General features: G+C 68.9%; 2 protein-coding genes across 5 annotated transcripts; one reads left to right on the forward strand and one right to left on the reverse strand.

Moving 5' to 3' along the window:
• FGR (FGR proto-oncogene, Src family tyrosine kinase) lies at positions 1 to 11,335 on the reverse strand. Of its 4 annotated transcripts, none has more exons than XM_080566624.1 (13): positions 10,239 to 11,335; positions 6,246 to 6,306; positions 5,865 to 6,116; positions 5,672 to 5,774; positions 5,290 to 5,388; positions 4,992 to 5,095; positions 4,741 to 4,890; positions 3,668 to 3,823; positions 2,978 to 3,157; positions 2,652 to 2,728; positions 2,416 to 2,569; positions 1,517 to 1,648; positions 1 to 1,350 (listed from the first exon to the last, which is right to left on the reverse strand). In XM_080566624.1, the coding sequence occupies exons 3-13, from the start codon at positions 6,103 to 6,105 to the stop codon at positions 1,142 to 1,144; spliced, it is 1,605 nt and encodes a 534-aa protein (XP_080422750.1). In that variant the 5' UTR covers positions 6,106 to 6,116; positions 6,246 to 6,306; positions 10,239 to 11,335; the 3' UTR covers positions 1 to 1,141. The 4 variants fall into 4 exon arrangements, with proteins under 4 accessions (XP_080422750.1, XP_080422748.1, XP_080422749.1 ...); XM_080566622.1 differs by lacking the exon at positions 3,668 to 3,823 and adding an exon at positions 4,180 to 4,344 and having other exon boundaries at positions 10,239 to 11,327; XM_080566623.1 differs by lacking the exons at positions 3,668 to 3,823; positions 10,239 to 11,335 and adding exons at positions 4,180 to 4,344; positions 6,697 to 9,174.
• Positions 11,336 to 11,955: 620 nt separating this feature from the next.
• Positions 11,956 to 16,785, forward strand: LOC308182287 (digestive cysteine proteinase 1-like). Its single transcript, XM_080566621.1, has 11 exons — positions 11,956 to 12,200; positions 12,871 to 12,930; positions 13,213 to 13,305; positions 13,417 to 13,589; positions 14,072 to 14,315; positions 14,394 to 14,589; positions 14,677 to 14,870; positions 15,250 to 15,341; positions 15,418 to 15,579; positions 16,096 to 16,285; positions 16,401 to 16,785. Exons 1-11 carry the CDS (start codon positions 12,017 to 12,019, stop codon positions 16,586 to 16,588), a joined length of 1,776 nt encoding a protein of 591 aa, XP_080422747.1. The 5' UTR covers positions 11,956 to 12,016; the 3' UTR covers positions 16,589 to 16,785.
• Positions 16,786 to 16,911: the final 126 nt, after the last annotated feature.

Consider the following 16,911-nt stretch of genomic DNA (forward strand, 5'->3'; position numbering starts at 1 on the left):
TTGTTAGAAAGATTTTTATTTCTCTCTATTTACAGACTGGAATTAAAAAAAAAAAAAATTAACAACAAACCCGGCCCTTCCCCCAGCCCCCCCCCCCCCCGGGTGGCACAGCCTGGGGGGCACGGCTGGGTGCCCCCCCCCCGGCCCTGCTGCATGGCTGGGGGGGGGTCCTGGCCATGGGGGGCAGGGCCGGGACCAAGCCTGGAATATGGGGTAGGGGGTGCCCAGGTGGGGTGACCCCCCCCCCCCCCGCCCAGTGCCATCACATTCACATTGCGCCCCGTGCCCCCACAATGCCCCCCCCCCCCCCCCCCAGTTAATGCTTGCTGCAGGGATTGGAGCCAAGCCACAGCCCCCCCCCCCCAGCTGCTGTGGGGGTGAATCTTACCGGGTGCCCCCCCGGTAAGGCAACAGGGCTGTGGGAACACCCCCCGGGACAGACCCCCCCCACCCCAGCACCCCTTGTGTCCCCCCCCCCCGCAAGCAGGGGTTTATGGCTTTAAGGATTTGGCTCTAATTTAAGGACAGGAGATAAAAGGGGGGGGGGGAGAAGCAAGGATCCTGTCCCCCCCCCACACATATAGGGGTCCCTGTGTGGGGGTGCTGCTGGGGTGTGTGTGGGGGGGTGAAAATATAAATTAAAGGCGATATAAGGGGGGGGGGCTGAAGCTCAGTGCTAGGATCTGGGGGGCTGAGCCCCCCCCCCTGCCCCCCCCCAGCTGTGTGGAGATGAGCTGGCAGAGCTGGGGGCAAGGGGCTGGGGCTGGCGTGGGGAGGGGGCACCCTTGCCCCCCCCCCCCCCCCCCCGAGGCCTCTGCTGCTGTGGGGTGGGGGTGTGGGGGGCACGGGGGGGGCACCCACCCTCCTCCCCCCAGCCAAAGCACTTCTCAGGTTCAAAGCTGGCTGTGAAGGCAACGAGAGAGGGGCTGGGGGGGCCGGTGAGGGGGGGGGGGGCACATCTGGGCAAGGCGCTGCCCCCTGAGTCCAAAATCCTTGTGCAAAGCCCCCCCCCGGGGGCACCCCCTGCACGACCCCATGGGCGTTTACAGGGGGGCACGGGCAACGGGAGCGAGAAACCCCCCCTGCAAAAAGGGGGGAGATTCCCCAACCCCCCCCGGCCACCCCCCCCAATAGCACGGGGTCACTGGTTGTCCCCCGGCTGGTACTGGGGCTCGGTGGCCGTGAAGTAGTCCTCGAGGAAGGACTGGAGGTACTCGAAGGTGGGGCGCTCCTCGGGCTCCCGCTTCCAGCACTGCACCATCACCTCGTGCAGGGAGGGGGGGCAGTTCCCCGGGCACTGCATGCGGTACCCCCGCTCCACCTGCTCCAGCACCTCCCGGTTGTTCATCCCTAGGAGGTAAGGATCCGGCCCCCGCCATCAGCATCCCGCACCCCCGTGGCGAAAGCCGCCGGGGAAACCGAGGCAGGCGGGGGTCCTGCTGGGGACGGGGGGGGGCCCTGCGCCCCGCTGCCCAGCCCACCCAAGGGTGCCCACCCTGCCGGGGGGGGGCTGTACCTGGGTAGGGCACCCGGCCTTTGGTCACCAGCTCGGTCAGGAGGATGCCGAAGGACCAGACGTCCGACTTGATGGTGAACTTCCCGAAAAGCGCCGCCTCCGGGGCCGTCCACTTGATGGGGAATTTGGCACCTGGGGGGGGGGGGCAACAGGAAGCAGGTGAGCCACGGCCGGGGCACCCCGGGGCACCCGCACCCAGGGTAACCCACACCAGGGGTACCCAGCACCCAGGGATCCCAGCACTTGGGGTGCCCATCATCCAGGGTGCCCAGCACCTTGGATACCTATTAATTGGGGTGCCCAGCACCTGGGGCGCCCAGCACCCAGGGAACCCATCACTTGGGGTGCCCATCATCCAGGGCACCCATCACCTGGGGTATATATTAATGGGGGTGCCCAGCACCCAGGGTACCCAACACTCAGGGTGCCAAGCACTTGGGGTACCTATTAATGGGGGTACCCTGCACCTGGGGTACCCAGCACCCAGGGATCCCATCACTTGGGGTGCCCATTATCCAGGGTGCCCAGCACTTTGGGTACCTATTAATTGGGGTGCCCAGCACCTGGGGTGCCCAGCACCAAAGGAACCCATCATCCAGGGTGCCCAGCACCTTGGGTACCTATTAATTGGGGTGCCCAGCACCTGGGGTACCCAGCACCCAGGGAACCCATCATCTGGGGTACCTATTAACGGGGGTGGCCAGCACCCGGGGAACCCATCCCCCAGGGAACCCATCATCTGGGGTACCCATCACCTGGGGTACCCACCACTCAGGACACCCATCACTCAGGGCACCCAGCACCGGGGGTGACAGCACCAGGCCTGTGCTGGGACCCAGCCCAGCAGGGACATGGCAGCGGTCCCCAAAGCTTTGGGACGGGGACGGGGGGGGGCTCACCCTGGCGCGCCGTGTACTCGTTGTCCTCGATGAGGCGGGCGAGGCCGAAGTCAGCGATCTTGCACACCAGGTTGTCCCCCACCAGGATGTTGGCAGCTCGCAGGTCCCGGTGGATGTAGTTCATCCGCTCGATGTAGGCCATGCCTGCGGCGATCTGGGGCGGGAGGAAGAAGTGTTGACACCCTTGGGTGTCCCCCCCGGAGGGCACCCACCCCGTGCCCCAGCCTCCCCGGTACCTGGGCAGCCATGTCCACCAGCTGGGGCAGCTTCAGGTAGCGGCCGTCCCCGTCCTTTAGGAAGTCCAGCAGGCTGCCTGGGGGCAGAAGGTGCCAGTCAAAGAGCCAGTTGTGCCCACCCAAGGGTGCTCTCCTCCGTAGGGACCCAGCCATGCTCACCCAAGGGTGCTCTCCCCATAGGAACCCAGCCGTGCCCACCCAAGGGAGCCCTTGGACCAGGTCCCTGCGCACCCTGGCCGTGCCCAGGCAGGGTGGTGCTTGCAGAAGACCCAGGGGCAGCTCCGAGGGACCAGGGGGGGCACCCATGGGTGCCGCCACCTGCTCACCTTGGCTCATGAACTCGGTGACGATGTAGATGGGCTCCTCCGACACCACGGCGTAGAGCTGCACCAGCTTGTCGTGCCGCAGCCGCTTCATGATCTGAGCCTCCTCCAGGAAGGCCTCCGGGGACATGGTGCCCGGCTTCAGCGTCTTCACCGCCACCTTGGTGGTGCCGTTCCACGTGCCTGGCCCGGGGACACGGCGTCACCTGGAGCCCCCGGGGGGGGACACCCGGCCCCGGCAGGGCCAGGATGGAGGGTGCGTGGATGGAGGGTGCGTGGATGGAGGGTGCGTGGATGGAGGGTGCGTGGATGGAGGGTGCGTGGATGGAGGGGTGCATGGATGGGGAGCCGCATGGATCCATGCATGGATGGAGGGGTGCGCGGGTAGGTGAAGGGTGGATGGTCGCATGGATGCGTGGATGGAGGGACGAGCAGAGGAGCAAGGAACTCGGGCCAGGGCAGTCAAGGGCCACGCTACCACCGCGCCCAACCCAGGACAAGGACTCCTCCTCACCTCGTGGCACGGGGACGAGGCACCCGTGGGCTCACCTAACCACAGCCGTACCCCGTTCCCCATCCATCCGCAGCGGAGCGGTGCCAAGCGCTTCCCCACCGCAGCCTGGTCCCCGCGATGCTGCCTACGGGGCCGCTCGTGCCCCTGCCCTCCCCCCCGGCCGGCTGGGCCAGCCTTACCCATCCACACGTCTCCGAAACATCCCATGCCGAGTTTCTTGTCCAGGCTGATGGATTCCCGCGCTATCTCCCAGGCGTCCTTAGCTAATCCCAGGGTCTGGGGCTTCATAGCGGGGCACGCGCGGGTGAGCAGATGGCACAACCCGTCGTTGCACTCTGCAGGGGCGCAGGGAGGGGAGGAGGGGAGGGAGGGAGGGTGTGCGATGGGATGAACGCAGCATGCACGCCGAGCGGGGGGAGCACGGGGCGCGGGAGGAAGAGGAAGACGACGAAGGACCCCCCCCCCGGCCTGGTTTTGTCTCCTGCTCATGGTCCCATCAGGGATACGGGGGGTTATATGGGATATATGCTTGCGGGGAGGGGTCGGGGAGCCCTGCAAAAGCAGGCGATGGGACATTTCCCTAGGGCACCAAGAGCCCACGCCCATCTCTGGGGGGGTGCCAGGCCTGGGGGTGCCCCCGCCGCTTCCCCCCCCCTTTGCCGCTCGCCCCGGCTCGCCCGCCGGGCCCTACCCATCCACACTTCCCCGAACTGCCCGTTGCCCAGCTTCTTGAGGAGCTGGAGGGACTCGCGGGGGATCTCCCACACGTCTTTGGTTTTGACCGAGAGGTCGGCCAGCTTGGGGGTCCCCTTGGGGCACGGCACGGCCAGGCGGCAGCACAGCCCGGCCGCCCGCTCTGCGGCACCGGGGAGAGGCAGGTGTCACCCCGGGGTGCCCCCGGCCCTCGCCCCCGCCCTGCTCCCACTCCAGTCCCCCCCTCCCCAAAACACGTACATGGGGTGCGCTCCCTCCCACCGGGGACAGCCCTGCACCCCCCCAGCCCCGTTACAGGGTGATGCCCCCCCAGACCCGGGGGCTATTTACCTTCTCTGGAGAGGCCGGGTGCTCCCTGCACTGAGGACACGGAAGGCTGGGGACCCCCGGGGGTCCCCCTCCTGCTGCCACCAGCACAGCCCCCTCCTCCTCCAGTTAAACCCAGCTGGCCCAGCAGCCTGGGTCTTGCCAACCGGTCCCCTGGGCTTTCCCCACCGCCCCCCCCCCACCCCGCCATGGCCCCCCCACCCCACCCTACCTATATAGTGCTGGACCAGCTGCTGCACGGTGTCGAACTGGGCCCGCGTGGTGATGTAGTACCCCCCGCTGTCCAGCTTTCGGATCTTATAGTGCTTCACGTGGTCGCCCTTGGCCTCGTCCCAGTCCCGGATGGAGAGGGAGTAGGCGCCTGGGTGGGAGCGGGGGTGAGGGGTGGGACATGGAGGGGCACGGGGCGCAGCCCCCCTGTCCCCACGGCCCCCTACAGCGTCCCCACGGCCCCCTCCCTACCTTTCGTCGTCTCGCTCTCCCGGATGAGGAAGGTGCCCCTGCAGTTGCCGTGGCACAGGAGCTGCCGCTCTGCATCCTTGCGCCCGATCTTCCCGAAGTACCACCTGCGGGGGGGGGGGGCTGGCATCAGCACCGGGGGGCACCCGTGGGTCCCCCGAGTGCCCTTGCCGGCACCATGGACATCGCTTTGCACCAGGGCCAAGCAACGTGCGAGCATCGTGTGAGCATCACGGCACTGTTATGGGGTGCCAGCACACCTGGGACCCCCCACCTGTGTGTGTCCCCCCCCCGTACTCACTCCTCTGCCTGGATGGAGTCCACGGGGGCCACGTAGTTGCTGGGGATGTAGCCCGTGTCGCCCGAGCTCAGCGACCTGGCCTCCCACCAGTCACCCTCGCTGGGGAGAGACGGACGGACGGACGGTGAGGAGGAGGGACGGACGGACAGACGGACCTGGCCGCCCTGCGCCTCCCCTCCCCACGCACAGCACCCCCAGACCCCGCTGTCCCCCACCACCGAGGGCACCCACCCCAGGGCTCTGCTGGGGCCACCCAACTCGTGACATACACAGTTCTCTTACTGGTAAGGAGGGTCCCCAGCCTGGGTTGTACTGGGAGTACTGGGAGCACCTCGCCAAGTGGGACAGGGGGGCCAGGGAGGGTGCGGGGGGGGGGGCTCACGTGTTGTTGATGATGTGGAACTTCTCCCCTTTCTGAAAACTCAGGTCATCCTCCGTCCTGGCCTCGTAGTCGTACAGGGCGATGAAAAGCGTCACGCCCCCACCTGCGGCACACCGTGGGTGAGCCCCGTCCCACCCAGCACCCACGGGTGCAGCCGGGACCCCCCCCCACCCCTCCCCAGCTCACCGCTGACCTGTGATGCTGCTGCTGTGCGCCTGCAGCGTGTTGGAGGGGTAAAAGCCCGGCCCCGCGAAGGGCGCGGCGGTGGGCACGGCGGCGCCGTGGAAGTTGTTGAAGTCGGGGATGTGGGTGAAGGCGCCGCCGAGCTGCGCGGGGTCGGGGTCGTACTGCAGGGTGGGGGCCGACGAGGGCCCCGTGCCGCTCCCCGCCTGCCCCTTGCCGGCCACCTTCTCCTTGCAGTGCACGCAGCCCATCCTGGCACGGCCTGCGGGGCGGACGGATGGATGTGAGACGGACGGACGGGCACGCTCAGAGGCACCCGCAGCCCGACTTCCCCTGCTCCCCCCCAACCCCAGCACCCACGGGTGCTCCCGTCCCCGGCGGCCCCACTCACTGTGACGGCTCCGCGGGTCACTTCAGCTGCTCCATGGCACCGTGGGGAGGACAAGAGGCACCTGCAGGCGGCGGGGAGGGCGTCAGGAGGGGGGCAGAGCCCCTGCGTGGGCTAAAACATCCCCACGAGGCTTCCAAAAACCCCGCACGGGCTGCGAGACCCCCGCGAGGGTTTAAATATCGCTGCACGGGCTGCAGCAAGCCTGCATGGGCTGCAGCAAGCCTGCATGCTTGCAATACCCCTGCACAGGCTTCAATACCCCTCCCCAAGCTGGAACGCCCCTGCACAGGATATAATACCCCTGCGAGGTCTTAAATGTTGCTGCACGGGCTCGGAGGACTCTGCACGAGCTAAAATACCCCTGCACGAGCTGCAGTCCCACTGCACAAGCTAAAATACTTCTGCATGGGCTGAAACCACATCCCGCCGGGTCCCCCCGCGAGCCGAGCACCTCCTTCCAAGCAGCGCAGCGTCCGCCAGCCGCCCCGCGGGGCCGGAGGGAGCGAGGCAGGGCGGTGAGGAGCCCCCGAAACGTCCCCGTCCCCGTCCCCTGAGCTCGCGGGGGAACTGGTGGCTCGGGGCAGGAAGGGCCCCGCTCGCCTCGCTGCGGTCGCGGCCGCGCTTTTCCGGCCAGCGCTGTGCGAAGGTGTAACGGAGGAGGAGGAGGAAATCGGACCGCTCCCGCCAGGGACGGCGCTGGCCCCTGTCCCCTGTCCCCTGGGGACAGCTGCCCCGGGAGGGACGGAGATTCGGGGGTCCCAGCCCTGCGCCGTGCCCAGCCCGGGAGCGCGGAGGTGACACCGCGGAGACGTGCTCGGCCCCGCAGCCACGTCCTGGCCCCTGGGCAGGAGGAAGGGAGGCTCGGGTCCTGTCCCCGAGATCTGAGAGGCAAATGCCGTGGTTTTGGGGGCGAGGAAACGTTTCACGTGGATTTCCCCCGTCCCAGTCCCTGACTCTCCTTTCCTTCTCTCGGCAGCAGGTTTCTAAACACCAAACAAGCTCGAGTGGCCCCGGGCTCTCCCCGGCCACCTTCGCTTTCAACACCAGCCATTTGGCAAGGCCGAGGCTGTTGCAGCCGGGACAGAATTGCCAAACCTGAGAGGGCCTGGCCGGTTTTTGGGGCTTTTTTTTTTTTTTTTTCTGAGAAGAAGTTGGTATTTCAGCTGACAAACGTTCCCAGCTCTCGCAAACCCTCTTTATGAGAAACACCGGCCCCCTCGCTGGCACCGCGCTCCGAAACTTCCCATTTTGCTGAATTTCTCTGCTGAACTCAGCAGCCGGGGGTCAGGGAGGGCGCGGGGCAGCTCCTAGAGAGGCACAAACCCCAAATACCCCCACACCTCGCGGTTTAGCCCCAGCCACCACGCAGCATCCCACCCGCCTTCGAAGGGTGGCCCCTAAAACGGGTCCCTGGGGTCATTTTTGGGGAGGGGACGCGCTCAGCCCCGCGTGCTGGCGGCCGGACCCTGGAGCAGATGGGCAGCGAGCCCCCCCCCAGCCGGCTCCACCTGCACCGGTGCCGCCGCGGTGCCAGCTCGCGCCCCGCCGTGCCCCCTCTGTGCCACGCGGATGCCCGGCCAACTTGTCCCCCCCGCCGCCACGGGTCTGGGAATTGTCACCGGCCGCCTGGCCATCTGCTCCTCTTGTCCCCCCCCACACACCCCAGAGCCTGGTTTCCAGGTCCCGGTGGCACGGGGGGGGGGGGGGGGTTTCCAAAGCGGGTGGCCAGGGGGCTGAATGAGCTCAGCGGTGACAGCCAGGAAGGGAGGGACCGGGAGCGCTGTCCCAGCCCTGAGCCGTGGTCTGATGTCCCAGCGTGTCACCCCGCCTGTCACCCCATGGGATCACCCCCAGCCCCCCGCCGCCATCCCCTGCCTCTGGGGACTAACGGGGACGGAGGGGTCGGGCTCGTGGGGGCTGCAGATGCACGGAGACCTCCGGAGGCTCTCCGAATATCGCAGAGCCGGTGCCTTGGGGACAAACCGAGGTGGCATCGGGACCAACGCCCGGACCCGGGGCTCGGCCACGACCCCACGGGCGCAGCACAAAGGGGGGGCCCCGCAGGGACGAGGAGCAGGGGGCACCCCGCGGGCCCTGCCGGCACCCAGGCCGGCACCTTCACAGCAGGAGGAGGAAGCGGCCAGGGAGCGCGGCGTGGGGGAGGAGGAGGAGGAAGAGGATGGTGCCGCGGCCTCCAAGGGGGAACCTCGCGGCTGGCAGGGTCCCAGGCTGTGGGGGCGGCAAAATGGGGTCGTAAATGGGACACCGGCGGGGCTGAGCAGCGACACCGTGGGCTGCAGCCCCTCGGGCACCCAATGCCCCCCCAGGGCCGTATCCCACCCCCTGCCCTGCACACTCACGTCCTTCCCACGTGGCCCCGCACCCCTGGCAGCTCTCGCCACCTTGCCACAGCCTCCCTGGGGGAAGAGGAACCGAGATCGCTGCGCGGAGCAGCCCCGTGCCTGCCGGGTCCCCTCGGTCACCCTGCGGCACCGGGGTCCCAGCTGCAGCCCAGCAGGGGACGGTGACGCGTTTTGGGTGCCTCGTTAGGATACGGGGCCTCCCGTCAGCAGGAGCCCTGCAGACACCTCTGCTGGGGAGGGGACGAGGGGGCACCTCCTGCCTCCCCGCTGCCCGCTTCTCGGCCCATGGGGACACCAGGAGAGGTGGCGGGGGGGGGGGGATGCAGCACCCTGCTGGGACCCAGCTTCCAACAGCATCAGAGCCTCGCCTGCGGCGGTCCCAGCGGGTGTCCCACCCTAATGGGGACGTGGCGGGGCAGGGGACCCCATGGCTGCCCATGGGACGCGCGGCCACAGAAGCCCCTTCCCCTCCTTTGCCACACGCAGGGCAGGCTGGGGAGGGTCCGCGGGGGTCCTGCTGGCCCCCCCACCAACCAGTGCCTGCCCCAGGAGGTGGCAGAGCATTGCATTCCCCCCCCCCCCTACAATTATACTGGGACTATACAGAAGAGGAAGGGCACAGCACCCCTACGAGCGATCGGCCCCGAGAAGCCCACCTGCGCTGCGCCCCCCCCCCAGCCTGGGGGTGCCCCTCGCCCCCCGGCCCAGCAGGAGATGCCCACAACGGAGCGAGCCGCGGCCCCCGCTCTGCTCTCCCCCCCCTGCCCCCCCTCCAGCCTCCCAGCCCCATCGCTGGCGGGGAAAGCAGGATTTCCGCTGGAAGAAGAGCAATTCCCGGATCCGAGGGGCTGCAGGGGAGGAGGAAGGCAGCCAAGAGCGGAGCGCGGCCCCAAATACAATGTCCCGGGAGGAGCAGGGCGGGGAGGGAATTGTGCGGGGCAGGAAGCGCCGAGTTCCTGCTCCTGCCTGCCTGGGACACACCAAGGGCCGGGGACGAGGCAGAGCCGCCGGCTGAGGCGGGGGGGGGCGGGGGGGCACCCAGCTGCAGCGGGGCCCCCCCAACCCTACGTGCGCCCGGAGCTGCCCCCCGGCTCCCAGCCCCGGCTGGGGGTGGCGGAGCTCAGCACGGTGGTGCTGGCAGGCTGGGGACACCCGTGGGGCTTGGAGGGGGAGCAGGTGCCCCCCACCCGATATGGCCCCCCCCCCTACCCCCCCAGCCCCCTCCCCAGCTCTATTTTGTCTCAGCAGCATCCCCGCGGCTGCGGCGCCGCCGGTTAGTGCCGGGAGGGCGAGCTGGAGGCTGCCCCCGGCCTCCCCGCTGCCGCTGCCTCCCCCCCGGGATGAGAGAGGCCGGGGGTCTCCTGCTGCACCCCCCCCCACCCATCTCCAGCATCACCGCAGAGGCTGGGGGGGCGGCGAGGCAGGGCCCCCCCATGGTGCCCTCCGTCCCCATTACTCAGCGCCCCGTCCCGAACCCACGCCACGCTCGAGGCGAGGGGCAGCGCACGGAGACCCCCCCCCAAAAAAAAAACACTCAGAGAGGGGATGAGGGACCCCCCCCCGCCTTACTGCAAGAGGCAGCGCGAGCCCCCCCACCTGCCCTCCCATCACCCCCGTGCATCCCTCCTACCGTCAGCCCTCCTGCTCCGGCTCGCATGGAGCCCGGCGGCCCCCGGCCCCCCCCCCTCCCCGGCGGGGGTCCCACTGCAGCACCCCGACCCTCCCGGCGCTGGGGGCCGGGGGACGGCTCGGGGGGGCTCAGCAGGGCACGGCTGGGTGGGCGACGAGGGGAGAAGCGGGAGTGCGTGTGCGTGCGGTTCCCCGCCTCGCGAGCAGCTCTCGCCGCCGAGCCGAGCTTCCCCTCCCCTCGCCCCCCCTTCCTCCCCGCGCTCCCTGCGATGCTTCATTGTACCAGCCAGCCCCGCCGCCCGCACCGGGGCCCAGCACCTTCCCCGTGCCCGTTGGGGACGCGGTGGCGTTGGGGACACACACGGGACGGCGGCTTTGGGGTGCCCCATCCACGGCGCAGCCCCACGCGGGGACCCTGCGCGGGGTCTGCTGGTGATTTACGGGGTGCGCGCGGGGCTGCCGTGCTCCCGAAGGCAGCGTGTGCGGGGTCGGGGTGCTGCCTGCCCCCAAACACATCCGTGAGCCCCCCCCGAGCAGGGGATGGCAACGGGGACAGGCACGTTGCAAACATGGGGCAGGGATAAAATGAGCCCAGGAGCGGGGTCTGTGCCGGGGCGGGATGAGCTGGGACGGGGTGAAGCCGTGGGATGGCGAGGAGTGTCCCAGCTCCCCGGGCGGGGTGGGACCGTGTCCCCTGGGGGCTCCCGTGGGTCCCCAAAATGGGCACGCTGCTCCTGGCCCACTCCCGCAGTCGCTGCGGCTGTCGGCAGTGCCCCGGACACCGGACTCCTTATTTACGCCTCGCCCGGGTAAGGCTGCAAGTGGGAGGCTCCTGAGATTTGGCACCAAACCCCAAACCCCAGCAAGCCCCGGGAGACGCGGTGAGCCCCCCCTGCGCCCCCCCCAGGGCTCCCAGTCCAGGCGCTCGGACACCAAAAACCCCTCGAGCTTTTGGCATCCCGGCTCCGGGGCGGTTCCAGGGGGGTCCCTCGCAGCAGGGGTCCCCCAGGCAGAGCATTTGGGGCGGTGTGAGGTGCTCCCCGCAGGCGCTGACCCCTTCTTTCCTGTGTGACAGCAAGTCCGGCCCCGGGCCTTCCTGTTCTCACGCGGCGACGGGGCTGGCCGAGGCCACGGGTCCCCGCCGGGACGGGCACGTGGCCACCGGTGCCCCTGGGCAGGGGGGGGGGGACGGGGCACAGCAGGGGGGCGGCCGCTCACCAGAACCGTCCCATGGGTGCTGCCCCCGCTGAGGAACAAGGGCAGCTCCCGGGGTGCTGGGGGAGGCTGAGCACCCGTCCCCAGGCAGAATGTGGGCTCAGCCCGGCTAAACCACGGGGACAGGAGCTGGCTGGAGGGATCAGGGGGGGGCTGCTGTGTGCCCCTGCCCCTGGGGGCACAGCCTGGCACGGTGCGTCCCTTATGGGAACAGCCTTGCCAAGAGGGCTCCAGCCCCCGCGCGGGGTGGAGGTGGGGCTGGTGGTGCACAAGCCCTGCAGGAGCGCTCCCCTCCCTGCCCTACAGCTGGGGAAGGATGGAGCCCTGCATTCGGGGAGCCCCCAGAGCCCTTTGGGGTGAATAGGGTGGGTGGCTGGTGGCTTCCCCGTGCTGCTGGATGAGGCTGTCCTTGCAGCCCGGCTGCTCTCCCCGCCTGCTGCCTCAGTTTCCCCCTCGCAGCTGAGCAAGGAGGACACACATCCCCTTCTGCTGCGCGGTGAGGAGCTCCCAGCTCTCCCCTCGCACCCCGAGCACCCCATAGCCCAGCCTGTGGGGCTCCCCCCAATGGATCCAGCCGATCCCATGCGCCCCATCGGGCACCACATGATGCCGGCTCCTTCCCTCCCCCGGGGAGGGCCCAGGCTCGGCCTTAAAACCGGGAGCAGGTCCCGGCGAGCGGGGGCGACGGGGGCGAGGATGGGCGTGCTCGGCTGGCTCGTGGCCTCCGCGCTCTGCGCCGCCGTGCGGGGTGAGTCCGTGCCCCGGGACGGTGCCGAGGCACCAGGGGGGTTTGGGGGCGCCCCGAAGCTGGGGGAATCCCTGCGGGTCTTGTCTCCCCATCGCTGGGTTAATGGGAAGGCAGGGCAGGATGGAGAAGGGTTTCTTATAGGGTGTGCCAGGCCCCGTGCTCGGAGCCCCTGGGAGAGGAGGGCTGCGGGGTGGTGCAGTGCCTTGAAGGCTTGGCAAGGGGGGGAGGATGAAAATAGGGCTACGCCGAGCCAGACGGCTTTAACGCACGCACCAACCCCAGCCATTTCCCTGTTTTTGCAGAGAGCAGCGGGGGGAGGCGGGCAGGTTGTTGCCGGAAGCGCTGGGGGGGACAGGGGGAGCCGTGCCCCCCACTTCCCCTCGCCGGGTGCCTGGGGCACTGCGCAAGTCCCGGGGGTGCTGGCTCCATCACTGCTCCCTGCGTCCTGGGCACCACCTGTGGGTGCCCCGACCTTTGGGAACCCCCTGATTTTGGGGTGCTGGGGCCCGTCAGAAAGGTGCTGACGGAGGGGAAGGCTGGCTCCCAGGGCGTGTTGGCGTGGGGTTGCACAAGCTGCGAGCCCGGGAGGAGCCGCAGGGAACGGGAGCGTCCCGCCGCAGGCTGCCCCGCGGCCCCGCAACCCGGCCCCAGCCCCGCTCGTGCCTTGCAGGACAGGACCAGGGGCTCTCCTGGCCGCTGCCCCACTTCGGATCCATCTACCATGTCAGAGGTAACGGCCCCGTGTCGGGGCTGAGGGCGGCCAGGACCCCCCAGCACCATGGGGGGAGCGGATGCTCAGCACCGGGTCATCCCAGTGCCCTACTGGCAGTGCAACTGGTGCATGTGGTGGTGGTGGTGGGGGGACCCCTGGGGACAGCGGCTTGGTTCGGCTGTGGGGCCGCGTCCCCCGTGGGTGCCAGGGGTGTCTCTGATGAGCACGGTGCGGTCGGGGGCTCGGGGAGGGATGTGGGGTGCCAGGGCTGAGCCGTGCCCCGTGCTGGGTGCTCCGCAGGGGTCATCAACCTGCCCTACGCAGAGATCGAGGAGCCCTTCGAAGCCTGGTACAACCTGACGGGGAACAAGAGCCGGATCCAGTACTACGGGGGTAGGCAGGGGGGCACAATCCAGCTGGCCGGATCCGTCTGCGCCCATCCCTGTGCGAAGGGAGGCTGAGCGCGGGACCCCCGTGCCTCAGTTTCCCCGCTGGCTGGTGCAGGGCAGGTGATAACGTACCAGCTGGCCGGGGTGAAGCCCTACGGGATGCAGTACAAGATCACCCCCGAGACCACCGAGAAGGAGGTGAACGCCAGGAAATGCTTCCAGCTGCCCGGCTCCAAGGAGGACGTGGTCAGGATCCAGAGCGTCTTCCCCAGCCTGGATGGCTTCAAGGTGAGGGGGGGCAAAGGAGAGCCTGGATCCGACCCGCTGCCCGCAGCATCCCTGGGGCCGGGGGTGCTGGGCCGTGCTCCCCTCCGTCCCTGCTCGCCTCTGCGTGGTGCAGGGTGCCGGGGCAGGCTGCGGCAGGTCCCTGCACCCATGGGTGCAGGGAGGGTCACTTCCCCACCCGGCTTGGGGCCAGACGCCCGGCTCCTTTCCCAACCCCAGGAGCCGTGTTGGGACGTGTCGCAGCCCACACAAGCGCTGGTGTTTCGGGACAGCTCGGGCAAGTCGCTGCACGGCGGCTCGGCTCCCCCCGGCCCCAGCCTCCGGCGGGGCTGGCCGCGGCACCCACTTTCCCCGCTGGCCACGCAGACACCGGGTGCACGGCGCTGCACGTGCGATGGGTGCCCACGGAGGGGCCGGGTGGGGAGGCATGGACACGGGGTGAGATGAGGGGTCGGCACCCCAAGAACCTGTCCCCGTGCCCCCAGTTCCTGCGGGAGGAGTACTACCAGGGCCGGTACTGCGCCGTGTGGCAGAACGTCACCCACTGGGCGCAGAAGAAGAACGTCTACACCCTGTGGGTGACCAACTCCAGCTGCGGGGTGGCCCCCGTGCACTACGAGATGCGGGGCTACAACAGCCTGCTGGGCTCCCACTACGACAAGTACGAGATCTCCTACACCGACTTCGACAACAGCTTCCCCTCCTCCGTCTTCGACATCCCCGTGAATGGTGAGCGGGGCCGGGGCCCCCACCCTGCCCGCCCTCGGCTGGCTCTCGGGCTGACGGCGTCCCCTAATTGCACCCTAGAGACGAAGAAATGCGGGCTCCTGCCGGGGAGCACGGCGGAGCACCGGGTGCTGGCGAACCCCATGGAGGACCTGGTGGGGCGGCACCAGCCGCGGGCGCACGAGGTTTTCCACCACTACCGGCGGCGCTTCGGGCGGCGGTACGGCTCCGCGCGGGAGCTGGAGCACCGGCAGCGCGTCTTCGTGCACAACATGAGGTGCGGGCGGGTTGGGGGGCACCCACCGACCCCCCCCTGGGGAACCAGGTGCTGCGGTGGCCTCAGCGGTGCCGTCCCCGTCCCCAGGTTCGTGCACTCGAAGAACCGCGCCGCGCTCTCCTACACGCTGGCGCTGAACCACCTGGCCGACCGCACGCCCCAGGAGCTGGCGGCGCTGCGGGGCCGTCGCCGGAGCGGGGCCCCCAACCACGGGCTGCCCTTCCCTGCTGAGCGCTACGCGGGCCTCATCCTGCCCGAGAGCCTCGACTGGCGCATGTACGGTGCGTGCCGGATGGGGTCGGTGCGCGGTGCTGCTCTGCCCGGGGGGTGGGTGCTGGTAAAGGGGGTTGGTTCTTCCCATCGGGGTCGGTGCAGTGTCCGGCCGAGCTGGCTCGTGCTCCTTCCCCATGCCAGGGAGCTCCAGAGGGACTCATCCAGCCCGAGGCAGCTCTGCTGGTGCTGGTTCCCCCATGCCCCCATGTGCTGGGAGCGATGCTCCCTGGGGATGCTCTAACCTCGGGGCGTGCAGCCGGAGGTTTGGTGCTTCCCCCACCACGAGCTGGCACCAAGCCCTGCCTGCGACGTGCCCGGGGAGCGCGGTGAGTCCTGCCTCAGTTTCCCTTTCACCCACCCCAATTGTCACCCTCCTGCTGCTCCCAGGCGCGGTGACCCCCGTGAAGGACCAGGCTGTCTGCGGCTCCTGCTGGAGCTTCGCCACCACGGGCGCGATGGAGGGTGCCCTGTTCCTCAAGGTGAGAGCGAGCGGGGACGGCCGGGGTGGCCGCAGGGTGCTTGTCCCCGTCCCTGCAGCGTGTCCCCTCCCCGCAGACCGGCGTGCTGACCCCGCTGTCCCAGCAAGTCCTCATCGACTGCTCCTGGGGCTTCGGGAACTACGCGTGCGACGGGGGCGAGGAGTGGCGGGCCTACGAGTGGATCAAGAAGCACGGCGGCATCGCCAGCACCGAGTCCTACGGCAACTACAAGGGGCAGGTAAGGGTGGCCCCGTGCCCCTGCCGGGGTCCCCAGCTCTCAGGATGTGTCCCTCTGGTCACCCTCCAGGGATGCTAACGGGCTCTGGGGATGGGCGAACCGCCCTTTCCCCAGGGCACGAGAGTCCCTGCGGTTCTTTGCAGTGCGAAGCCAAGCCCTGGGGCTCAGCCAGGCGGTTTCGTCACTGCTGCCTCAGTTTCTCCTCTTGCACAACAGGGACGAGGCTCCTCTGCCGTGGGGTGGTGACACAGCCACGGCTCCCTGGGGCGCAGGGATGGCGCGGGACTGCCCAGGGACAGGGGGACAAGGGCAGAGCGAGGGGCTTGGGGACAGAGCAAGGCGCCCCTGCTCCACGCCAGGGAAATGTCCCCATTGTGGTGGGCAGCAGGGGCTGGGGCAGGGACGCTGACACATCCCAAATCCCACACCGGCCCCTGCATGGGAGCAGGGGGCAGCCAGGGGCATGGCGGGGGGAGCTGGGTGCCCCCGCTGACGCCGCCCCCCGGGGTGCCGCAGAACGGCCTGTGCCACTACAACCAGTCTGAGATGCTGGCCAAGATCACGGGCTACGTCAACGTCACCTCGGGCAACATCACGGCGGTGAAAGCTGCCATCTACAAGCACGGCCCCGTGGCCGTCAGCATCGACGCCTCGCACAGGACCTTCTCCTTCTACTCCAACGGCGTCTACTACGAGCCCAAGTGCGGTGAGTCGGGTGGCCCCCGGGTACCCCCCCCCCCGGACGTTGGGCAGGGCTGGAGGGGGGTGAGGATCCCTGCAGCCCCCCGGGGGCTCCTGTCCCAACGCGCCCTCCCCTGCAGCGAACAAGCCGGGGGAGCTGGACCACGCGGTGCTGGCCGTGGGCTACGGGGTGCTGCAGGGAGAGACCTACTGGCTCATCAAGAACTCCTGGTCCACCTACTGGGGCAACGACGGCTACATCCTCATGGCCATGAAGGACAACAACTGCGGCGTGGCCACCGAGGCCACCTACCCCATCCTGGCCTAAGGCACTTGCCAGCTCTGCGGGGGGAACCTGCGGGCACCCAGCCCTGGAGCAGAGCCTTCGCTGTGACCCGGGGTGCGGGAGGAAGATGGGGACGTGGGGGGACCCCCGTGGCACAGGAGGAAGCTGGGGACATGGTGGGACAGAGCTGCTGGAAAATCAGCCGTGGGCTTGCCAATAAAGACCCCAGAAAAAATAGTTTTGGTTATAATTATAATATAATAATAATACAATAATTTTTGGCTAAAATAATTTTGCCCGCCTGGCTCAGGTCCCTGTCCCGGCCCTGGGGACAGCCAGCTGCCTTCAGCAGCCCCCCCGGGACG

Source organism: Anser brachyrhynchus, assembly GCF_964034855.1.
Source record: "Anser brachyrhynchus genome assembly, chromosome: 24".
Lineage (NCBI taxonomy): Eukaryota > Metazoa > Chordata > Aves > Anseriformes > Anatidae > Anser > Anser brachyrhynchus.

Excerpts from the sequence above, each read along its gene's own strand:
- FGR (XM_080566622.1), bottom strand. The coding sequence starts at position 6,105 with ATGGGCTGCGTGCACTGCAAGGAGAAGGTGGCCGGCAAGGGGCAGGCG. Across the intron at positions 5,389-5,671 it reads TTCCACATCATCAACAACAC|CGAGGGTGACTGGTGGGAGG; the intron begins GTGAGCCCCCCC and ends GTCTCTCCCCAG. Across the intron at positions 1,351-1,516 it reads AGGCCGGGTGCCCTACCCAG|GGATGAACAACCGGGAGGTG; the intron begins GTACAGCCCCCC and ends CTTACCTCCTAG.
- LOC308182287 (XM_080566621.1), top strand. The coding sequence starts at position 12,017 with ATGGATCCAGCCGATCCCATGCGCCCCATCGGGCACCACATGATGCCG. Across the intron at positions 13,306-13,416 it reads CCGGATCCAGTACTACGGGG|GGCAGGTGATAACGTACCAG; the intron begins GTAGGCAGGGGG and ends TGGCTGGTGCAG. Across the intron at positions 16,286-16,400 it reads CTACTACGAGCCCAAGTGCG|CGAACAAGCCGGGGGAGCTG; the intron begins GTGAGTCGGGTG and ends CCTCCCCTGCAG.